At 43.7% G+C, this 17,864-nt stretch overlaps 1 protein-coding gene across 2 annotated transcripts in view; it reads left to right on the top strand.

Moving 5' to 3' along the window:
- The window catches only part of CUX2 (cut like homeobox 2), a 1,287,506-nt gene that overhangs the window by 140,598 nt on the left and 1,129,044 nt on the right, over positions 1 to 17,864 (top strand). For both annotated transcript variants that reach the window (XM_069619531.1, XM_069619530.1), the window contains exon 2: positions 15,166 to 15,277. In XM_069619531.1, the coding sequence (XP_069475632.1) occupies positions 15,215 to 15,277 (63 nt within the window). In that variant the 5' untranslated portion in view covers positions 15,166 to 15,214. The remainder of the gene's footprint in view (positions 1 to 15,165; positions 15,278 to 17,864) is intronic.

Below are 17,864 nucleotides of genomic sequence, written 5' to 3'. Positions count from 1 at the left end.
GTTTATATTTCAGGCATGAACCACAGGCCCAGAAAACAAACAAACACGTACTGAAATCGAAAAAGCATGTGCAAAGAGGAATCGATTCGTTCTGGTACACAAGGAAAACATAAACCGACACTCCAAGCCAGTATGGACCTCTCACAATGCATGTGGGCAAGGTGTGGAAAAGACCTCCACGCGTGGGAGGTTATTACCCTATAAAAGTCAACAAATGCCTGCATTTTTTAAATGTAAAGTAACTCGTAACAGGCCAAATGAACTATTTCCCAAATATGTACAACGTTCATCCGAATATACATCATATATGCATTCATTTAATTAGTTAGCTTAGATTAATATTTTAGTTAAAGTGCGTCTGGTGAAGAAGTGCTGTAGTGGGAGTATGGTTTGATTTGCAGTCAGAGGAACCTTGTTCATATTTGGCAAATAGTTTATTTGGAGTGTTTATTGTTACCTTAATGTTGAGGCATCCATGGTTGTAGACTTTATTTTTTTATAAGAAATAACCTTAATTCCATGTAAAAAAACGTTTGCAGCTATTCTATTTAAAAATGTATATGAAAATAATAATGTGACGGTTGTCACCCTATAGTTAAGGTGAAACCTAAGGTCCACTGACTTTGCGAAAATTCTATTGCTAATAACTTTTCACTCATTTGACGTATTTGTATGACATTTTTCAAAGATGCTATCTGGCCCCAAACATTTTGAAAGTTTGGTGCAAATTCTTCTAGTAATGTCAAAATATTAAAGCATTGGAAAAAAATGCATTTTTCAACTTTTTTATTGTTTTTCCCACAGGTGAAAATGTGCATTCATCAACAGGCACACAGCCAAAACTGCTGGACAGATTTGCTTCAAATATTAAAGAAGTTCGACACAAAGTGGTGCAGATGTGCTTTTTGGTGGTGTTATGCAAATTTGTCCAGTAGTTTATTTTAAAATTTACTGGAGAACAAGGTGCCCTTGCCACCAAAATCCGTGGTGCAATACAGCAAAACAGCCTTTTCTGAAGTAATAAGCCACTATTTTGTTTATCAATGTGAGCCATTCTCATGGTAATTTTGCAGTAAATATGAAGTAAATTCTTGCGGTGACCCTCAAACCTGTAATGGTGGAAAATGGTAATGGCCCAAAATGTCACCATGAGAATTCTGACTCCCGAAATTCCGACTTTTTTTTCAACCCCCTTACACCACATACATATGTCGGGGTGTATGGGATATAGTAGTAGTATGGGAGGGCTGCAGGGGGTCTCCCCCGCATATGCATGTGGTTTACAGGGGGTTTTAAAAAGAGTCTTCATTTTCGACCATCGGAATTCTGGGGGTCATAGTGATCAGATAGATCCTGGGAAAATCCCATGTTGCGTAGCTTGGAAACATATTGATGAAATTGAATCTGACATTTGCAATGATATGAAAAGAAAAATCCTTAGTACTACAGGTGGTGTTAGATATAGCAAACCAAAATCCTTGAAATAAAGTGAAAAATCTTCAGTTAAAAGAGAGTTCAGTTGAAACCGTTCAACACATCAAAACCCTTGAAATTCATTGAAAAACCTTTAGTTGAAGTGATGTTAAAGTGATGGTTTAATGCAGCAAAACCCTTTAAACTCAGCAAGTGCTGGAAGCTAAGCCACTTTAACTCTGAGCCCCCCCCCTGTTGTGCAGCCCATGAGCACACAGGTGACATAACCCATGACATCAGTTTTTACACCATCAGTGATAACACTGAAAACTAGAGCACACTGGTGACAGCCAGGACCTGTTGCCATGGTTGTTGCCACTCATCAACGCAAGAGACACTGTAATCCTACGCAAATATCACTGAAAATCGAAACGAAGGGCCGGGTATGGTCCAGATTCATGTATGAGGGAGAGAATGAATTAGGGGCTCAAGTTCTGGACGAACCCTATAGAACTTGTGGATATAACATATTGGAAACCAAAGAACGCCTAAAAAATCAACCCTTCCAAATCCAAACTGTGTGCACACTTGAAAATGGCTTCTTTGTGGCACAGGAACTGGTTATTGGGTAAAGTGCATAGTGGACACGTTCTGAAATGCGTGACACGATTAATAGAATACCTCTAATTAGCATACCCAAGGATTTGCCAGTGGTAATTTAAGCATGCCACGAAATAGGCCACGTGAACTACCCACAACATGGATAGCAGGAATGTGTGATGGGTGCTGGCCTGAATCTCATTCTTTGTCATTGAAAGACTGTACTAAGGAAGGCATAGAAAGATATTAGAAATATTCCAAATCCTCTTTTACGAATAAAATAGTGGCTACCAATTCGGCGTGTTTCAAAGAGAAGTGTTTCTAGACACACCAGACATTAATTCCACATCACTGAACATGGACCCCACAGTGACCGAGTCATGAATGCTCTGAAGTGGCCATCTGTGGGCGGAATATGCCGACCTTTATTAGTGTCCAAGACTTTGTCCCCTTCACATTGTTCAGGCCTCCCTCTGGGGACAGCGACATCTGATGTGAGTGTTTGTGCTTTCATTTGTCGAAATATATAAAGGGATGAGTTTGAGAGATGAGGCTGGAAGGAGTTATTGGAAGAAACAATATGTTATAGTGTAAGCAATCAGGCTGTGGCTTAATCAGTCCTTCACTGAAGAGTGGCAGTGTGGGGTGGATGGAGGGACATGTAGACTGCATTGTTCAAAGGCATGTGGATGCCATGCTGGTGTGTGCTAGTCCTAAAAACGCAGTCCTAAAATACAAGGGTGTGCGCAGAACTACCATCGATTCCTCCTTTTAGGTTCTCTTTTGGACCACAATGCAGTAGTGTTTGAACAGGAGAAAAACATGTTTGCAAAGCATAATGAAGAAATCCAAGGAATGCGTACATCTTTGAAAAAGCAGGGCGCACAGAACTGTTAAGAGAGCAAAGTGAGGCTTGGAAAGTCTCCAGCTACTGTACTTTCCAATAAAAACAGCTAATTAACATTATTCTTTAATTATTGCTTTTATCAACAAGGGGTCTGATTTTTCAGCAGCAGGATGGAGCCTTTTCCTTCCCTTCCCAAGTGTATGCTTCAGTTCCTGTTGTGTCTGAAATGAATTTGATGTCATCTGCCCGATGTCACTTAATGGGCGCGCCTGGGTAATGATTGCGCATAGTAACTCTGTTAGAAGCACTGCAAGCATGTAATTTAGCCCCTCAGGCAACAACACTTTTGAAATCTCTGGATAGTTTTGAACTCTCTGTTCTTAATTAAATATGCAATTTTTCACGGTAACCAGGTTAGTTCTATTGTGTTGCACTGTAATACTGTTAGGAATTTTCATAGTTCTTATAAAACATTATTCAGGCGCTGTGAATTCCATAATTACAAAAATGAAAAGAACAAAGGCTGATACACTCTTTTCTTTTCCCTTGCTAATTTATTAAATGAATTTTTGCTTCTTTTTTTATGCGCTTTGTCCCCAGACGGCGCGCCAAGTGTTTTAAGAGGGAAGGATTTAATTGCTCTGCAGGGATTGGTTAGTTATGAAGGATTTGGCTGTTTGATTAGTAAACCCTACAGGGAATAGTTTAATTCTCCATGATCTAAAAAATGGTTTGACTGTTCCAGTCCCCAAAGATGTTTTCTCTTTTTTGTTACCGAGAGCAACCACGTCATACAAGTGTGATTATTTTATCCCAACAAGGATGCTCAGCCTTGAAATAATCACAAGCATGTTCGTTTCCTTTTCCCCTTGACTGCAGATTTAACTGTAGCCAATACAATCCAGGTACAAGGAAGTCACGGATCGCAGCACGGAACGTACATCACCACAGCTGCGTGCTTTAGTACAACCTTTGTCATCAACCCAGAGTCTGCACCACAGTTTGGAAGTGTGCATGCACATTTTCAGGCATGCACATACAGTGCATGTTCTTGCATATAGATTTTATTATGCTGTTGAATTTGTAATTTTTATTATGGTTGGCTAAATAGAGTACACACACACTAGATATACATTAGAAGCTTTGTTATCCAACAGAACACTTTATTAACCATAAAATGCATTGCCAGTAACAGTACCTTTCCAGTTAAGAAAATGCCAGCTAGCAAAGTTTGCAGACCGGATAACCGAGGTTCTATATGACAGAGTGCCAGTACACAGAGTAGATGGTCAGGAAGCTTATGTATGTGGCCCTTGTACTCTGTTTTCCCAATCTCTGCCTCCCGGATAACAGACATTCAGTGAAGATGTGAGAGACAGGTGATGATTCTCTCTAGATCATGGTCGGGGATCCCTGCCCTCTGCTCCTCCTGAACCTATCCGCTGCTTCAGTAAAATGAAATGCCAGACTCTGATCACCCTCCTCGCACATCTGGGCTTCGTGGGAACAATTCACAGACTGTTCTCCTCCTACCTCCCTGACAGATGCCCGGCTGTCCAGATGGGAAACTTCAGATCTAATTGCCACCCAGGTATCTCAGAGAGCCACATGTCACAATCCCCTCCCCAGTGATCTTTACTCTATACATGGAACGGCTCGGGTCACTCGTTGATGACCTAGACATCTTGACACAATGGTACAAGAATTACACCCATCTGTACCTTAAACTGCTCCAACAACATCACTTGACTCTGGAAATGCTTTGCAACCATTCAAAGGTGGATGTCAAGCTCACTCCTGAAACTCAACCGGACTGAAATGGAAAGGGTGCTCTTCGGCCACCCATTCAAACAGCAAACCATCCAAGGATGGCTGAATGAGATGCACCTGGAAGGATTCACCCCCCAACTCGCTCTATCCACTGAATTCCTCGGGTTAATCATGGACAGCAACATCTGCCCCTTTCAGCAGCACATCAACAAGAAAAGCCCAGACCGCGTAGTACCAGATAACACTGTTTTGCCATTTTTATCTTTTACTCCCTACCATGACTTCTGGAGCATAGTGCAGGCTCTCATGATTTTTACACATTGAAGGGGGTAACACCCTCCTTGCCTGGTTCCCTGGGCTATACCTGGGTCCTCTCAAAACACTCCATCATGTCGCAGCCTGACTTTTCACTGATCCTAAAAAAATCCACACATCATCCCCATCCTGCGAAATCTTCACTAGCTACCTATCCCTGCCAGAATCCTTTTTAGAATAGCCTGTAACACCTATAAGGCAACCACTGCCCAGACACCTGCTTACCCTGCAGACCAAATTAACAGCTCAGGCAGTACACACTCCTCTAGGAGCCAGGCCATTGCTAAGATGGAACCTAAACTAGCCTGTAGGCATACGACTATATAGGCATTCAATGAATAGGTGCACAACCTACATCTTTGGATGAGTTTGTGTCAAATTTGAAACACATGTGACACAAATGGTGAAGATCTACCTTTTGGCAAAAACGAATGCTCTAAGGGGGCTGGATTCTTCCTCGCTTTGAAACTAAGCAGGGTCGGTCCCTGTTACTGCATGAATGGCAGACATTCCACGGTCCTGAATGCTGTGTGTTTTCTTAGTTTTCATCTCAGAAAACACGACATCCACATTTTTATAAAACAGAAAAAATTTAATTTAAAAAATCATATGTCCCATGTTAGGCTTGAGAGATTATCAGTCAGCAACCGCGACATTCGATCTCTTGTAATCACACCTATGCCTATGAGATTAGATTCCATGGACCCAGCGACATGCACATCTCTGGCCTTATCCAAATCGTGGCGGATACTGGGCATCACTCACCCCTTTCATGGTAATCTCCCAATCTGGAATTTTCTTCCTGAAGTCCCACGGGTCCCTCCCTCCGTAGTTCGTTCCTGGGCCGAGGCGGGGTATGAACTGCTGCGTGACCTATTTGAACAAGGCATCTTCATCGAGTGGCCTGACCCCCCGGCTTCTCTCAGGCAGAGACCTTCTGTCTGGCTCCAATATTCCTCACTCCGTAGAGTACTCAAGCACAAGTACACATGCTTCCCAGCGCTGCCTCCCGACGAACCTGCAATTACTGAACTAACCTCTCCCGCCCCCTTGAGGGGCAAAATCTCGAGATTATACACCCTTCTTCAGTCCAGATTGCCCCCCACATTTTCCAAACTACGGCGCTCGTGGGAGATCGATCTTGGACTTGAGGTGACTGATGAGCGCTGGGCTCATATGTGCGCACGCACCCGGGATGTCTCATTCAACTCCCGATTTAAACTAATTCAATTCAAGGTGCTCCACAGGTACCACTACACTCCGGCTAGACTACATCATATTTCTAACGACTCCTCCCCCGGGTGCCCTAGATGTGCATGTGAGAATGCTGACTACCTCCACATGTTGTGGTCTTGCCCCCGACTTGCTCAATTCTGGACTTCAGTGTGCTCTACTATGTCCTCTATCCTTGAATCCCACATTCCCCCATCCCCAATGACATGTTTGTTCCATGACTTCCCCGACCTCCACCGTGACTCCAGGAAACTTGCCGGCCTCTGCATGCTACTTGCTGTGCGCACAATTCTGCTTTTCTGGCTTAGGCCTTCCATCCCTACCCACGCACAATGGCTCAGGGCAGTGAGGTGGGCCTCTGACACGGAGGAGGCCTGGGCGGTACAACAACCTACCCGTTCCAGGCCCAGAGATATCTGGCTGCAGTTTCGTTTATTTATGTCTTCCACTGACTCTGATTCGGATTCCGTATCTCCTTCCCCCCTCACCTAGCCCACCCCCGCGCTGACCTTGTGATCCCTTTTCTTTATTCTCCCTCATTTGTGTATGGTCAGACCCCCCATATGTCCTCACATGTGTACGTATCGACCCCTTTTTTCTTCCTCTGGATACCTTGTTTATACAAACTGTGTGTATTCATACTACCTGACCGACTTTAATCTTGTATGCTTAATGTCTACTCACCTGTATCTGTGTTACCGAGCTGAATAAATAAAAGTTTAAAAAAAAAAAAAAAAATCATATGTGCATGTTCCACGTATAGGATTTCTTTATGGGCCCCCTAGCCATGGCCTTCGGCATGGACAGTGGCCACAGCCATCCACCTTTAGGTTTCCTTGGGGCCCACTAGCCATGGCTGTCAGCCATGCCCAGTGTCTATGAATCACCTATAGGTTTCCTTGACGCCCACTAGCCACACCGTTTGGTGTCCCCGGTACATGTTGCACCAATAGGCTTCTTTGGGGTACACTAGCCAGGGCCACTGGCACAAATATGCATATCACCCTGCCTAGTAAATGTGATCACAATAGATGTCCCGCCATTTATTTTTTCCCTGGTTTCCATTACCCTGATAATTATTGTGGTAATTACTGTGATAATCTGGCAGCAATAACCGCAAATAAATGTCATTTGTTTAATGAAAATAACTGCGCCACCATTACTCTGGTAATTATTGCAGTAATTTGAATTACTGTGGTAAACTACTGTGGTATTACCCTGATAATGCAAAAATGCTCAAACTGCAACTGGTTCCCCAGGCCACCTCCAGCTTCCCAACTTCGGATGGGTCCTCTTTCCCACTCTCCATCTCTAGCCGGATGCCATTTCATCCTTTTTTCTCCTCGGAATAGCTTTATTTCCACTTTCAGTTTTCACATTACCCTGGTAATTACAGCAGTAAAAGTTTGAATCAAGCAAAAAATAAAATGGCAGATTTTTCATTTCTGAAATCATTGTTGATGCATTGTGTGACAATTTTGGGAATAGGGGGCACCCCCTGCCCTATTAAATATTTCACCAACTACTGGATAGAAAAAACAACCTCAGATCCTTCCCGGAAATTGAGCCAATGCTTCGTGCCCAAGTTGTTTTGTACCTGATCCAATTCCGTCCAGTGGTTTTTGCTGTGCTGTACGCAGAAATGTTGACTTTTTCTCTATGAGGAAATAAATGGGAGTAGGCCAAACACACCATTTTTTTTACCTCTCTTAATAACTTTTTCATTTTTTTATGAATCTTTCCCAAAATGTCCAGTCTGGCGGTGCTGTGTCAAAATATCAGCCAACTCCATCATGCAAGTCAAAAGTTATTAGCAATTAAAATTTTGAGTTTCCTATGGAACTTTACACTCAATTTAACTGGAGGATGGAGAGACAGAGAGTGAGGGCGAGATAGAAACAACATGTGAGAGATAAAGAGGGAAAAAAATTGAAAGAGAGCTTTAAAACAAATTGCTGTAAATACTTTTAGGCACTCATGGAAGTGTTGTATAATAAACTGCCATGCTTAGCTTGTATTATAAAAACGTGTTTTATGATTTGAATATTCTGAGCATAGAGTATTTTAAGAGTACTTCGGGGTCTTATGCTAATCAGTCGAGCAATCAATCAGGGATACATGTTTTTGGTTCGAAAAATTGGTTAAACGCTTTACATTGAACAAATCTGTCTGCTTTCTGTGTGTTTGCAAATTTAAGTGATGTTTTTGGCCATGGGACAGCGCATAAAAGAGCAAGTCAATGGCTGGGATTCTTATGTCCAGCTTCCTTCAGTTGAAGTTTGGAGACTGCGAATCACATATTTCCTATATATTCCTGGCCATCAAACCTATTTACGCTGCCTGTGTGTATCAAAACTTATATCCAGGGGAATTGGCACATTGTGATCCAATGTCAATTTTGCTTGTGTATTTAGAGCCTTTTCATTAGGAATCACCTTCAAAAGGGCGACATGCATAACGCGACTCAAAGGTATTCCTATTGGCTCTATTCGATTAGCCCTACAGTAGCATAGTGATTGGGGAAAATGATGACACAATCACTGGGCTCGGCCCTTGTGAATGAGGTAATGCTCTATTTTTCAGAGACCTCTACCTAACAGTTAATACTTCACTGTATCTGCCATAGTCTTTGACACCAAAAATGGGATGACCTTAATTTCCCCTGACTCTGTCTTGGCCCAAGCCCTCCTACTCGGAGAAAGAGATGACTCTGATCAGGAAGTTCTCCATCCCATAAAACGAACGGCCAAATCCAGTTACTTCCCCAGGTGACCTCTTTCCCTTGTTATTTGAAAGATCTGTAGCAAACCTGACGTGGTTGTGGGGGGAATTCCTCTAGAGCTGGTGCAGAAGGTTTATAATAGATGAAGTAAGGACCCCTCTACCCCCGCTGCCTGCGAGATGCAATATTCTGATGCACTACAGCTGGCACCCTTCCATCAGCCAGCCCTAAACTGCTAAGGATATCCTGCTTCAACTATTCTAGAATTGGAGATGCTTGCTTTTCCCTCCAAATCCCCAGGCTCTGGAGCACCCATCCAACACCTTTCCCACCTACAGTGACATTAGATCCAGCAGAATGTATCTGCATGATTAAAGCATCTCTCTGGCTCTCACACACGCTATCCAACATGATTCACGTAGAGCACATTCCATACAGGCAGCTCCCCATCCATGCTTGCAGTATCTGGCCTACAATCTCTTGATAACCAACGCTGTGAAGCCACACCAGTGCAAATGCCTATTAATCTAACATCGAATCTAGCACGCTCCTCATCTTCACGAAAGCAATTCATCCCTGATTCTAATAATCTATTATTGTTCCTACTCACCGCAAACCGCCATTGCTTTTGTGTCCATGTGGTGCCTTCAATTAATCAAGTTTTCAACTAGCACACCACACTTTATGAACTAAATAGAGGCATACCAAATAGGCTGGTAATGTTCGCTAATGTTTTGTGGAGGTCGGTAGTTCCTCAACCTGCTAGAAACGGGCACTGTATTAGGGAAAAGGCAGAGCAGGGAGCACACGAATATGCTCCAAATGCCTACATTATGAAAGCAGGTTCTATGCCAGGGGGAGGTTTCTATACTCCTTACCCCGTTATACTTGATGTCGAGGAGACTACAGGAATCACTATGCTGGATGATTCTGTTAGTCCCAGTCTGAACACAAAAAATGTGGGTTCGCAGCCTACTAGCCCTGTCAACAGTATGCCCATCTCTGTCATGCTTTCAAGGATTAGACGGTAGAATCTTCCCCCACAACCCCAGATACCCCTCTTTGCTCGTCTTGATCTAGAGCATGGATGCTATGAGCATCTGCCCTCCTAAACGAGTACACTGAGATTCTTGCATTAACGACACCTTTTCCTACTAGGAAGGCATATGCCAAGAGGTTTCAATGTTTCTGTGTATGGTGTTCACAAGATGTTCTTCAACAAACTGCTTTGCCACCTCTTTAATTACTGCGCCACCTGCTTTTCTTGACCAAGACTAGTCTACTGCACAGGTCGGTAAAATGCATTTGGCTTCGACCACAAACCAACTGGGGTTGAAGCCTTCTAATTTTTCGCTCACGCTAGAGAGGAGCACTTCTTGAAGAGTTAAGGCATATCTTTCCTTCTATGTGCAAGCAAATGCATTCCTAGGAATTGAGCATTGTGCTGATGGTGCTTGTGAAGACTCCTTTTGAGCCCACTAACAACGCAGACATAAAGTTCCTCTCCTTGAAAGCAGCCTTTCTAGTGGCCTTCACAGTAGCCAAAAGGGCAGGCGAGATCCAGGCCTTTTGGTCCCAGGAACCCTTCAGTACATTATTCAATGTGATGCAGAAGTCTGATCCCCATTTTTCCCCGACGTTTTTGTCATGCTTTACTCACAATCAGATGATATCTCTACAAATGTTCTTTGGTAATCATGCTCCACCAACAGAACAAGCCCTTCACTCTTTGGATGTGAAGCGTGTTCTGCACCTCAACACAGATGGGTTCACGGACTTTCAAGCATCAGAACAACTTTTCTTAGTAAATGGTGCTTCCAACAAAGGCAAGTTCCTTTCAAAGCAAGTGATCTCATGCTGGATCATCATCTGGATCAAATACTACAATGGGTTGGTAAGGGTGCACTCCATGAGAGCCAAGGCAACCACTTCATTGTTACATGCTGTTATTATTAAACATGAGTACGATGTTAACATGGATAATCCTCCACAAGTACATTTCAGATTAGGAAAATTGGTCTTAATGGTGGAATGAGAGCTAGATTTGCAATAAATATCAGTAGCACGTGGAAATGTGTACTGACCTCCTCTCAGCCAATCAGAATGTTCTGAGTGCAGTCAATAACTACTGGTATTGACTGCATTCTGAACATTCTGACTTCAAAAGAAATAATGAAGAAGTTTCCAGGCAAGATGTCTTTAACCAAGAACCTTCCTCTCAAAGCTCTCAAGTAGATCCTTTTTTGGAGAAAATGCTTTTATTTTTTTAATATAGAAACTGTTTACTTTTACACCTCCCTAATGCATGCTTATGTTAAACCTGCTACAGCTTTACCAAGTTGCAAATTCAAATCCCTACTGTATGAAGCCAAGCTTGTTATTTAAATACTACAAAGAAAAACCACACTATTTATTTACTAACTGACTTTGCTGATTTACTTTCTCATTATTAAACTAACGTTTTTTATTTCAGCACCAAAGCTCCAAAGCATGTATTGCAACTACCATTATGGGTACTAGCCTTATAGACCTCGAGAGGGGTCACTATCGCTTTGGATAGTGATTTTTCCCCAAATTAGGCCCTGCTGTGTGGTGGGTCATTATCCCACAATAAGACCCTCTCAGTGGGTTCTATAAGGCCATAGTAAGTACCGTGGTCCTTGGCTTATATTTATATTTGTGGATGAGGGTTCTGAAATACGCACAAGAATAGGTGCAGCAAAACAGAACATAATATTATCTGTAGAGTATGTCAACACAAGTGAAGTAAAATGACTACTACCTGTCCTATACCAAGGTTAATATATGACAGTACCTGACAAGTCTCTTTACAGAGCTGTCTTTATAGAGACACCCCAGCAAGAGATGCCTTATAGAAGAAATCTAAAATACTACAAAAATATGTGACCACTGTTACGTGATCAGCATTCAGTCAAACAGAGCAGTGATCTTTCGCGATAACAACGCCAGCATAACAGAAACAGACATGACCACAGAAAGGGAGGGTGCTCAGTAGAGACCAGCAAAACTGGAACAATAGTCAGTTATCACCACCGTCTTAAGAACTGAAGAGGGTAATGGGCTATATAGAACTTGTATTGGTCATGTAACCAATGTCTTGCTACCATCGTTCAGCCAATCAAAGCAGTCCTCCTCCCATCCATGATCTCAAGACCCACCACTTCAAGGAGTCTCTCCTCCTCAACACCTAGGCCATCACGTTGTATCCTGCGTCAACTGACTCGGAAGACGGCGTCCACCCCTCTCCTCCCTGCCACCCTGTACAGCTGTACCCCTTCTCTCTGCCCCCCTGAATCCTAACCCCTGCGGTATATCTGTTCTGTTGTCACCTCTGTGAAGTGCTCCATTGTGCATTTGTATTGCTGTATACCTCTGTAAAGCGCTCGGTTGCTTCTAGGAGCTAGGCTCCGTGCTCAATAAATACCATAATAATAAAATTACAATCCCTGAATGGCAGCCACCAAAGGAAGGAAGGAAGCAAACACAGAGGGAAAGTGCTGTAGCAGGGACCAGGCAAGGTGGGAACAGCTGCTCCCCTGCGCAGCAGTCCCCCTCACCACATTGTGGGAAGTGGAAGATAGTAATAGTCACTGGATGAACTATTGGATTACATGAGCACCATTCAGCCAATCCGCGCGTCCTCTTCCCGAGCAAGGATGACTGTGTCCGCTGGAAGGAAACAAACACAGTCCCATAGAGAGGGTGCTGAAGCAGGTAGCAGGCAAGCTGGAACCAGCCAGTCACCTATGCAGCAGTCACCCTCATCACATTCACTGTTGCAAGCAGCTCCCTGAATAACCCCCTATACATTTCCCTCCCTCCCTGCCCTGTGGTGGCGCTTTGAAACAGTATTTTCTTATTGTATAAGCGCCTAACAAGCAAACAATAAATCCATAAATAAATAAATAAAAGCTTCTCATACAATGTTTTGCTGAATCTTGGAAGCACAATGAACTGCCATTTTTGCCTTCGTTAATATTATGCTTTTTGAACGCGTGACAGGAGGGAAAAGGGAGCAATGAACTCCATTATTCCCAAAATCCAAAAGGATGAGGGTGAGCAGGAGAGCAGAGGATCCATTAATTTAAACTCCTGGTGGATCCTTTCACTGCAGAATGAGATGGTAACAGCCACCGGCTTTGTTTGCTTAACAAAGTGTATGAGGATGCCAATAGTGCCCCATTGCTTTAGGGTTGTCTGTACAGTGTATACCAATACTAGCAAACATTATCACCAGAGCGTCTGCAATTACAATAATGCAATATGATCCTCTTCCTGGCATAATGACTATGTACATTAGGAACCAGTGGGCATTTGCCAGCACTCTCTTCCGATTCTCAGCTCTTGGACACAGAGCAATCGTTGCAACTTGCCTCTGGGGAACATACATCTTTAAGAATGGATGGTTGCACAAATGTGATTTATGGGCACCTGAGCGTGGGGACATCAGAATGTAGGCCCACTAGCATGAGCAATGGGCATCAGCCTGACAGCGTGATGCGTAAGGCCCTTTCGAGTAAGATGTTGCAGGAACACTGCATTTTGTCACAGGCAAAAGATGATGGATGATGCAGCAGCCATAAGAATCACATCCTTTGCTCGTAGACTTTCTTCATTCAAATCTCTCCTCTCGAGCCTTGAAGAAAACTTACAAATCGTTCCCTTCTATTACACAAACATGTGTGTGTCCACGTGGATTCTATGGCGCTGCATGAGTACCTGTTGGAGAAAAGGACACAAGTTATGGGAAAAGACATTGGATCAAGTTGTGCTGGAGTAGTATTTGTGTGAACTGCTCATGGGATACATTTAAAGATAAGGAAGTGTAGGCAGGCAGGGGTGGGTTTGGTGGATGTTGATTGCTACCCCAAACAGGAGATATTTTAGGTGGTTTAGGACAGCAACTACATAAAAGGGGTTCCCGAAAAGAGCCAGAAGTGGAGAGCTGGCGGCAGCATTTTGAAGGCGCACCCACTGCATTGGGTTATGTTTTGGAATGGATATTGTCATGGTGAAAGCTGGTCTTGCCGCTTAGTGGTTGTCCAGTGTTGTTGGTGTGTTAGCAAACTGTGCATGTTTCTTTTTGTTCAACCCTTTGCGCGTGCATACACACATGTAGATTAATTGACAAGTCGGTGGACCTGATGCATTGTGGGTCTACTGTGATGAGTAAAAATATGATGCAAATGTATGCAAGATCTCTGTATGTGCAGTGGGTATGTGCAGACGTGGACTTCTTGCTTGCTGTGCTTAGTGGCTCCAGCTACATATGCAAAGGGCCAGATTCCCATACAGTAGCGCAAATGAAAGGCGCGCAGAGAATGATCCCGTTACATTTGTGCTACTTTCTGAAAGGCTCAGGACACCTTCTTCTCAAAGGTGACCTGAGCATTTCAGGAGGAGCTGGACAGTGGCACAAAGATGCGTTGTCCAGCCCCCTTGCATCATTTAGTGCTGGGTATGTGTTCCGATACTAATGTGTGACAGGCTCCAAGCAACCACGTGGTTCCTGGGAGCACTTGTGGGCCCGTCTCTATGAAATGACCAGGGAGAAAAGAAGCATTTCCATCCCCGTTTGGGTGAAGGAAAGGCTTGTGGGACAACTGATGTTTACATCCTGGCTGCAAATGTACCTCACCCTGCACCGGTTCCGAACAGGCACAGTGGGAAGACCCATATTTCTGCACTTTTGAAAGCATATCCCATTTGTGAATTCGGGATGCACTATTAAACGTGCAGAAGTGCCCCCTTACTGGCGCAAATGTGCAAAGGGGGAAAAGGGCATCTGAATGAGGTCATTTAAGATGCGTTCATTTAAATGATTTAAGATGCGTTCATTTAAATGAATTTTGAGAATTGGGCTGCTCCTTTTTGGCACAAGTGAGGAGATTCAATAGTAGTGGGCCCGAATCAGGGTTTGTGTCGGCAGTGCAAAGTCAGTTTTCAGCAGTGCAAATTCACTTTACACCAGGCAAATATTCAATGCATCGGGCTCATTGTCTCAAGCTCCTTCCCATTGTATGTTTTTGGATTGTGATATAATCCCAGTTTGTCTGGCCTACTAGGAATCTAGCAGCAGCATTTTGTTACAGCTGGATCACTGTGGATTTCACCCTGCTAAGGTGTGGGGTTTCGGTAGTGAGAGCAGTAGAACACTAAAATGCCTTCCTTTAGATGTAACATTGGGGAATTGTTTTGCAAGTACACAGTTTAATTCAAACCCCTTTGCTCTTCCCTCAAATAGGTGACCCGCCTCCTCTGAGCACCTTGTCCCCACCTCCACCCCACTGCTCATGATGACTTCCTTAAATGCATCATCAGGATCACCAACACCTTGTCAGCTGGTGCCAACCAAGGTAATGAAAGACAACTCTTAATATGTGAAGACACGCAGACTTCATTCACCATTGAATTGTCAAATCATGTGAAAACGTACTTGTGTACAATTCTTCTTGCTTCTAATACCTTCAACTCTGATTTCAAGTCACTGCATGCATCTGTATTGTTGGGATTATTTGATATTGCTTTTTAAATGCTGTGCCTGGCTGCTGACTCTGTCTTTTGATAGTCCACAGACCTCCCACTCTTTCTGCCATACTCTTCATTGCCTCAGTTTCCACAATCTCCATGGGCTTCATATAGTGGTGTTAATGTTAGCCTTATAGTGTCTTCCAATTACACGCTTCTTGGTCTCTTCTGCAGTCTACAAAATCTGTCTATGCCTCAATTCCCTCAGCCAACCTCACTCCTGCTATTACTGCTAAGCAACCTGGCAGATCTTAAGAGCATTCCAAGTCCAAAGTCAGCTTCCACCACCAGGGTTCTTCTGCATCACATAGCTGACTAAGACACATGCAGGAGTAAGCTGTGAATGGAAAGTGGTGGCTGCCTCGCATGTGAGCGTCTATTTTTCACCACAAATTCACCAGATGGTGAAGAGGATTGGATGTTTCAAGAAAATCTTTAGCGCACTTAGAGCCTGAATCAGGGAGCATTTATTTTCCAATGGGATTGTGTCATTATAAAACGCTTCTGTGAATCAGGCCCTTAATCTGGTGTCTTTTTTTTGCGCTTCAAAAGACATCCTGCCTTGGAACCCCAGTGTGAAAAGGTGCTCCCCCCCAATGCCTTATGGTTGTATGGTCATTGCACAGTAACCAGCAGGTCGTAGTAACCTGACCTTGGAGCGGCCTGCAGGCTAGAACTTTTCACTAAACGCTCTTTAACAAAAGAAACTGGAGAACGGTAGAGGCAGTGTTGAGTGTCTCTTCAAGAGGGTGCTGCTGATCTGTAGACGTAGAAGTCGAGCAGTTAGGAACTACGTGTGATGAGGAACATCTTAGCTCCTTCCAGCGGTTTTAGTCGATTCCCTGGTTTCAGGTGCACATGTCCAACATTATATTTCGGTCATGGTTAATTGGCTGTATAATGTATGGAAACCAGCAATAAAGCAACAAGACACAATGTTTCCTGAACACCAAACCAACAAATGAGAGATGCCAGGACACCTTAGGGTGCCCTATCCCCATCTCTCAGCAATGCCAGCTCCATATCAGCTGACACTAAACAGGGCAAGGTAAACCCCCAGAATGGGTATGTAAAGTACAAAGGGTATTTTTCATTTATAGGAAATGGAACACACTGATTGTCCATTTCTTTTTCAAGTTAATTTATAATTTGAAGTTAACATACGTGTCCAGATTAGGTTTCAAATGTTGGCTATATCTGATGGTTCATTTCCTTGTTTTAGGTGGCATGTTCCTATATACCAAGAAATGACACCAGTCCCTTTCTTCAAACCCCCTATAAACACCTTTAATTACACACTGAGCAGGGCACCCAGTCCCTATGAGCCGGCTGAACCGTGGACGCGAGGGTGAAGCATGATTGCATTAAATACATATGCAAAGCCTCATACGTCTAATCTTGGTTAAATACAATGACCCTCGCATGCATCTAGCACACACTGACACATAACTAGTATGATGCTATGAGAATTTTCACAGCTTTTTCCCAGGATTTGCTTTAGCTTGTCATGCCTTTGCCTTTGTAACTTTCTAGGGGTTTGCGCCGTCCTCACTATGCTACTAGTTGCAACCAAACACAAATATAATAGAATAATGTGGTCTTGGTTTGCTTATTATTTATTTATTTTATTGAGCATGTGTTAGGCGCTTATACAACTGAATAGTGTTTCAAAGTGCCAGAAGGCTAAATGGGAAGGGAACAGGAGAAAATAACAATAGCAAAAACACTAAAATACAGTCATGGTCCTACTAGGCCTTGTGGCATTTGGGCGTGCAAGTGCAGTGAGGAGAAGTGCAGGAGTTAGGGAGTGAGGGGGAGCAGAGGATTGGCATGTGCTGGTGGAAGGCCCGGGAGCGAAGTGCTAAGGTGAGCCAAGGGGGAGAACCTCTGCCTAAGTGCTAGTGCAGGCGACTCCCAAGAGTGGGATGCAGAGTCACCAAGCAGGGGCCCGCAATGCAAGTGCAGTGGGGTAGTGGGGGTGTTGGTATCTGAGAAGAAAGGCCTGGAATGAACAGATTCACCCTACATACTGCGTAGGCGCCATACGACCACTACGGTGGTGCTTGGTGCAGTATAAAAGGTTTACGACTCTTGCAGTCAGAGGGTTAGCCATGAGCCTGAGTATTTAGATGTCCTGCTCACCTAGTGCCTAGTATTGTCAGAGTCACCCCACATAAGCGTAGGCCCCATAAGACCACTACGGTGGTGCTTGGTGCAGTATAAAAGGTTTATGACTCTTGCAGTCAGAGGGTTAGCCATGAGCCTGAGTATTCAGATGTCCTGTTCACCTAGTGCCTAGTATTGTCAGAGTCACCCCACATAAGCGTAGGCCCCATAAGACCACTACGGTGGTGCTTGGTGCAGTATAAAAGGTTTATGACTCTTGCAGTCAGAGGGTTAGCCATGAGCCTGAGT

This window comes from Ambystoma mexicanum, chromosome 10 (genome assembly GCF_040938575.1).
Source record: "Ambystoma mexicanum isolate Mex_15411 chromosome 10, UKY_AmexF1_1, whole genome shotgun sequence".
Classification (NCBI taxonomy): domain Eukaryota; kingdom Metazoa; phylum Chordata; class Amphibia; order Caudata; family Ambystomatidae; genus Ambystoma; species Ambystoma mexicanum.
The sequence above is the reverse complement of the archived record's forward strand: the minus strand, read 5'-3'. Positions and strand labels throughout refer to the sequence as shown.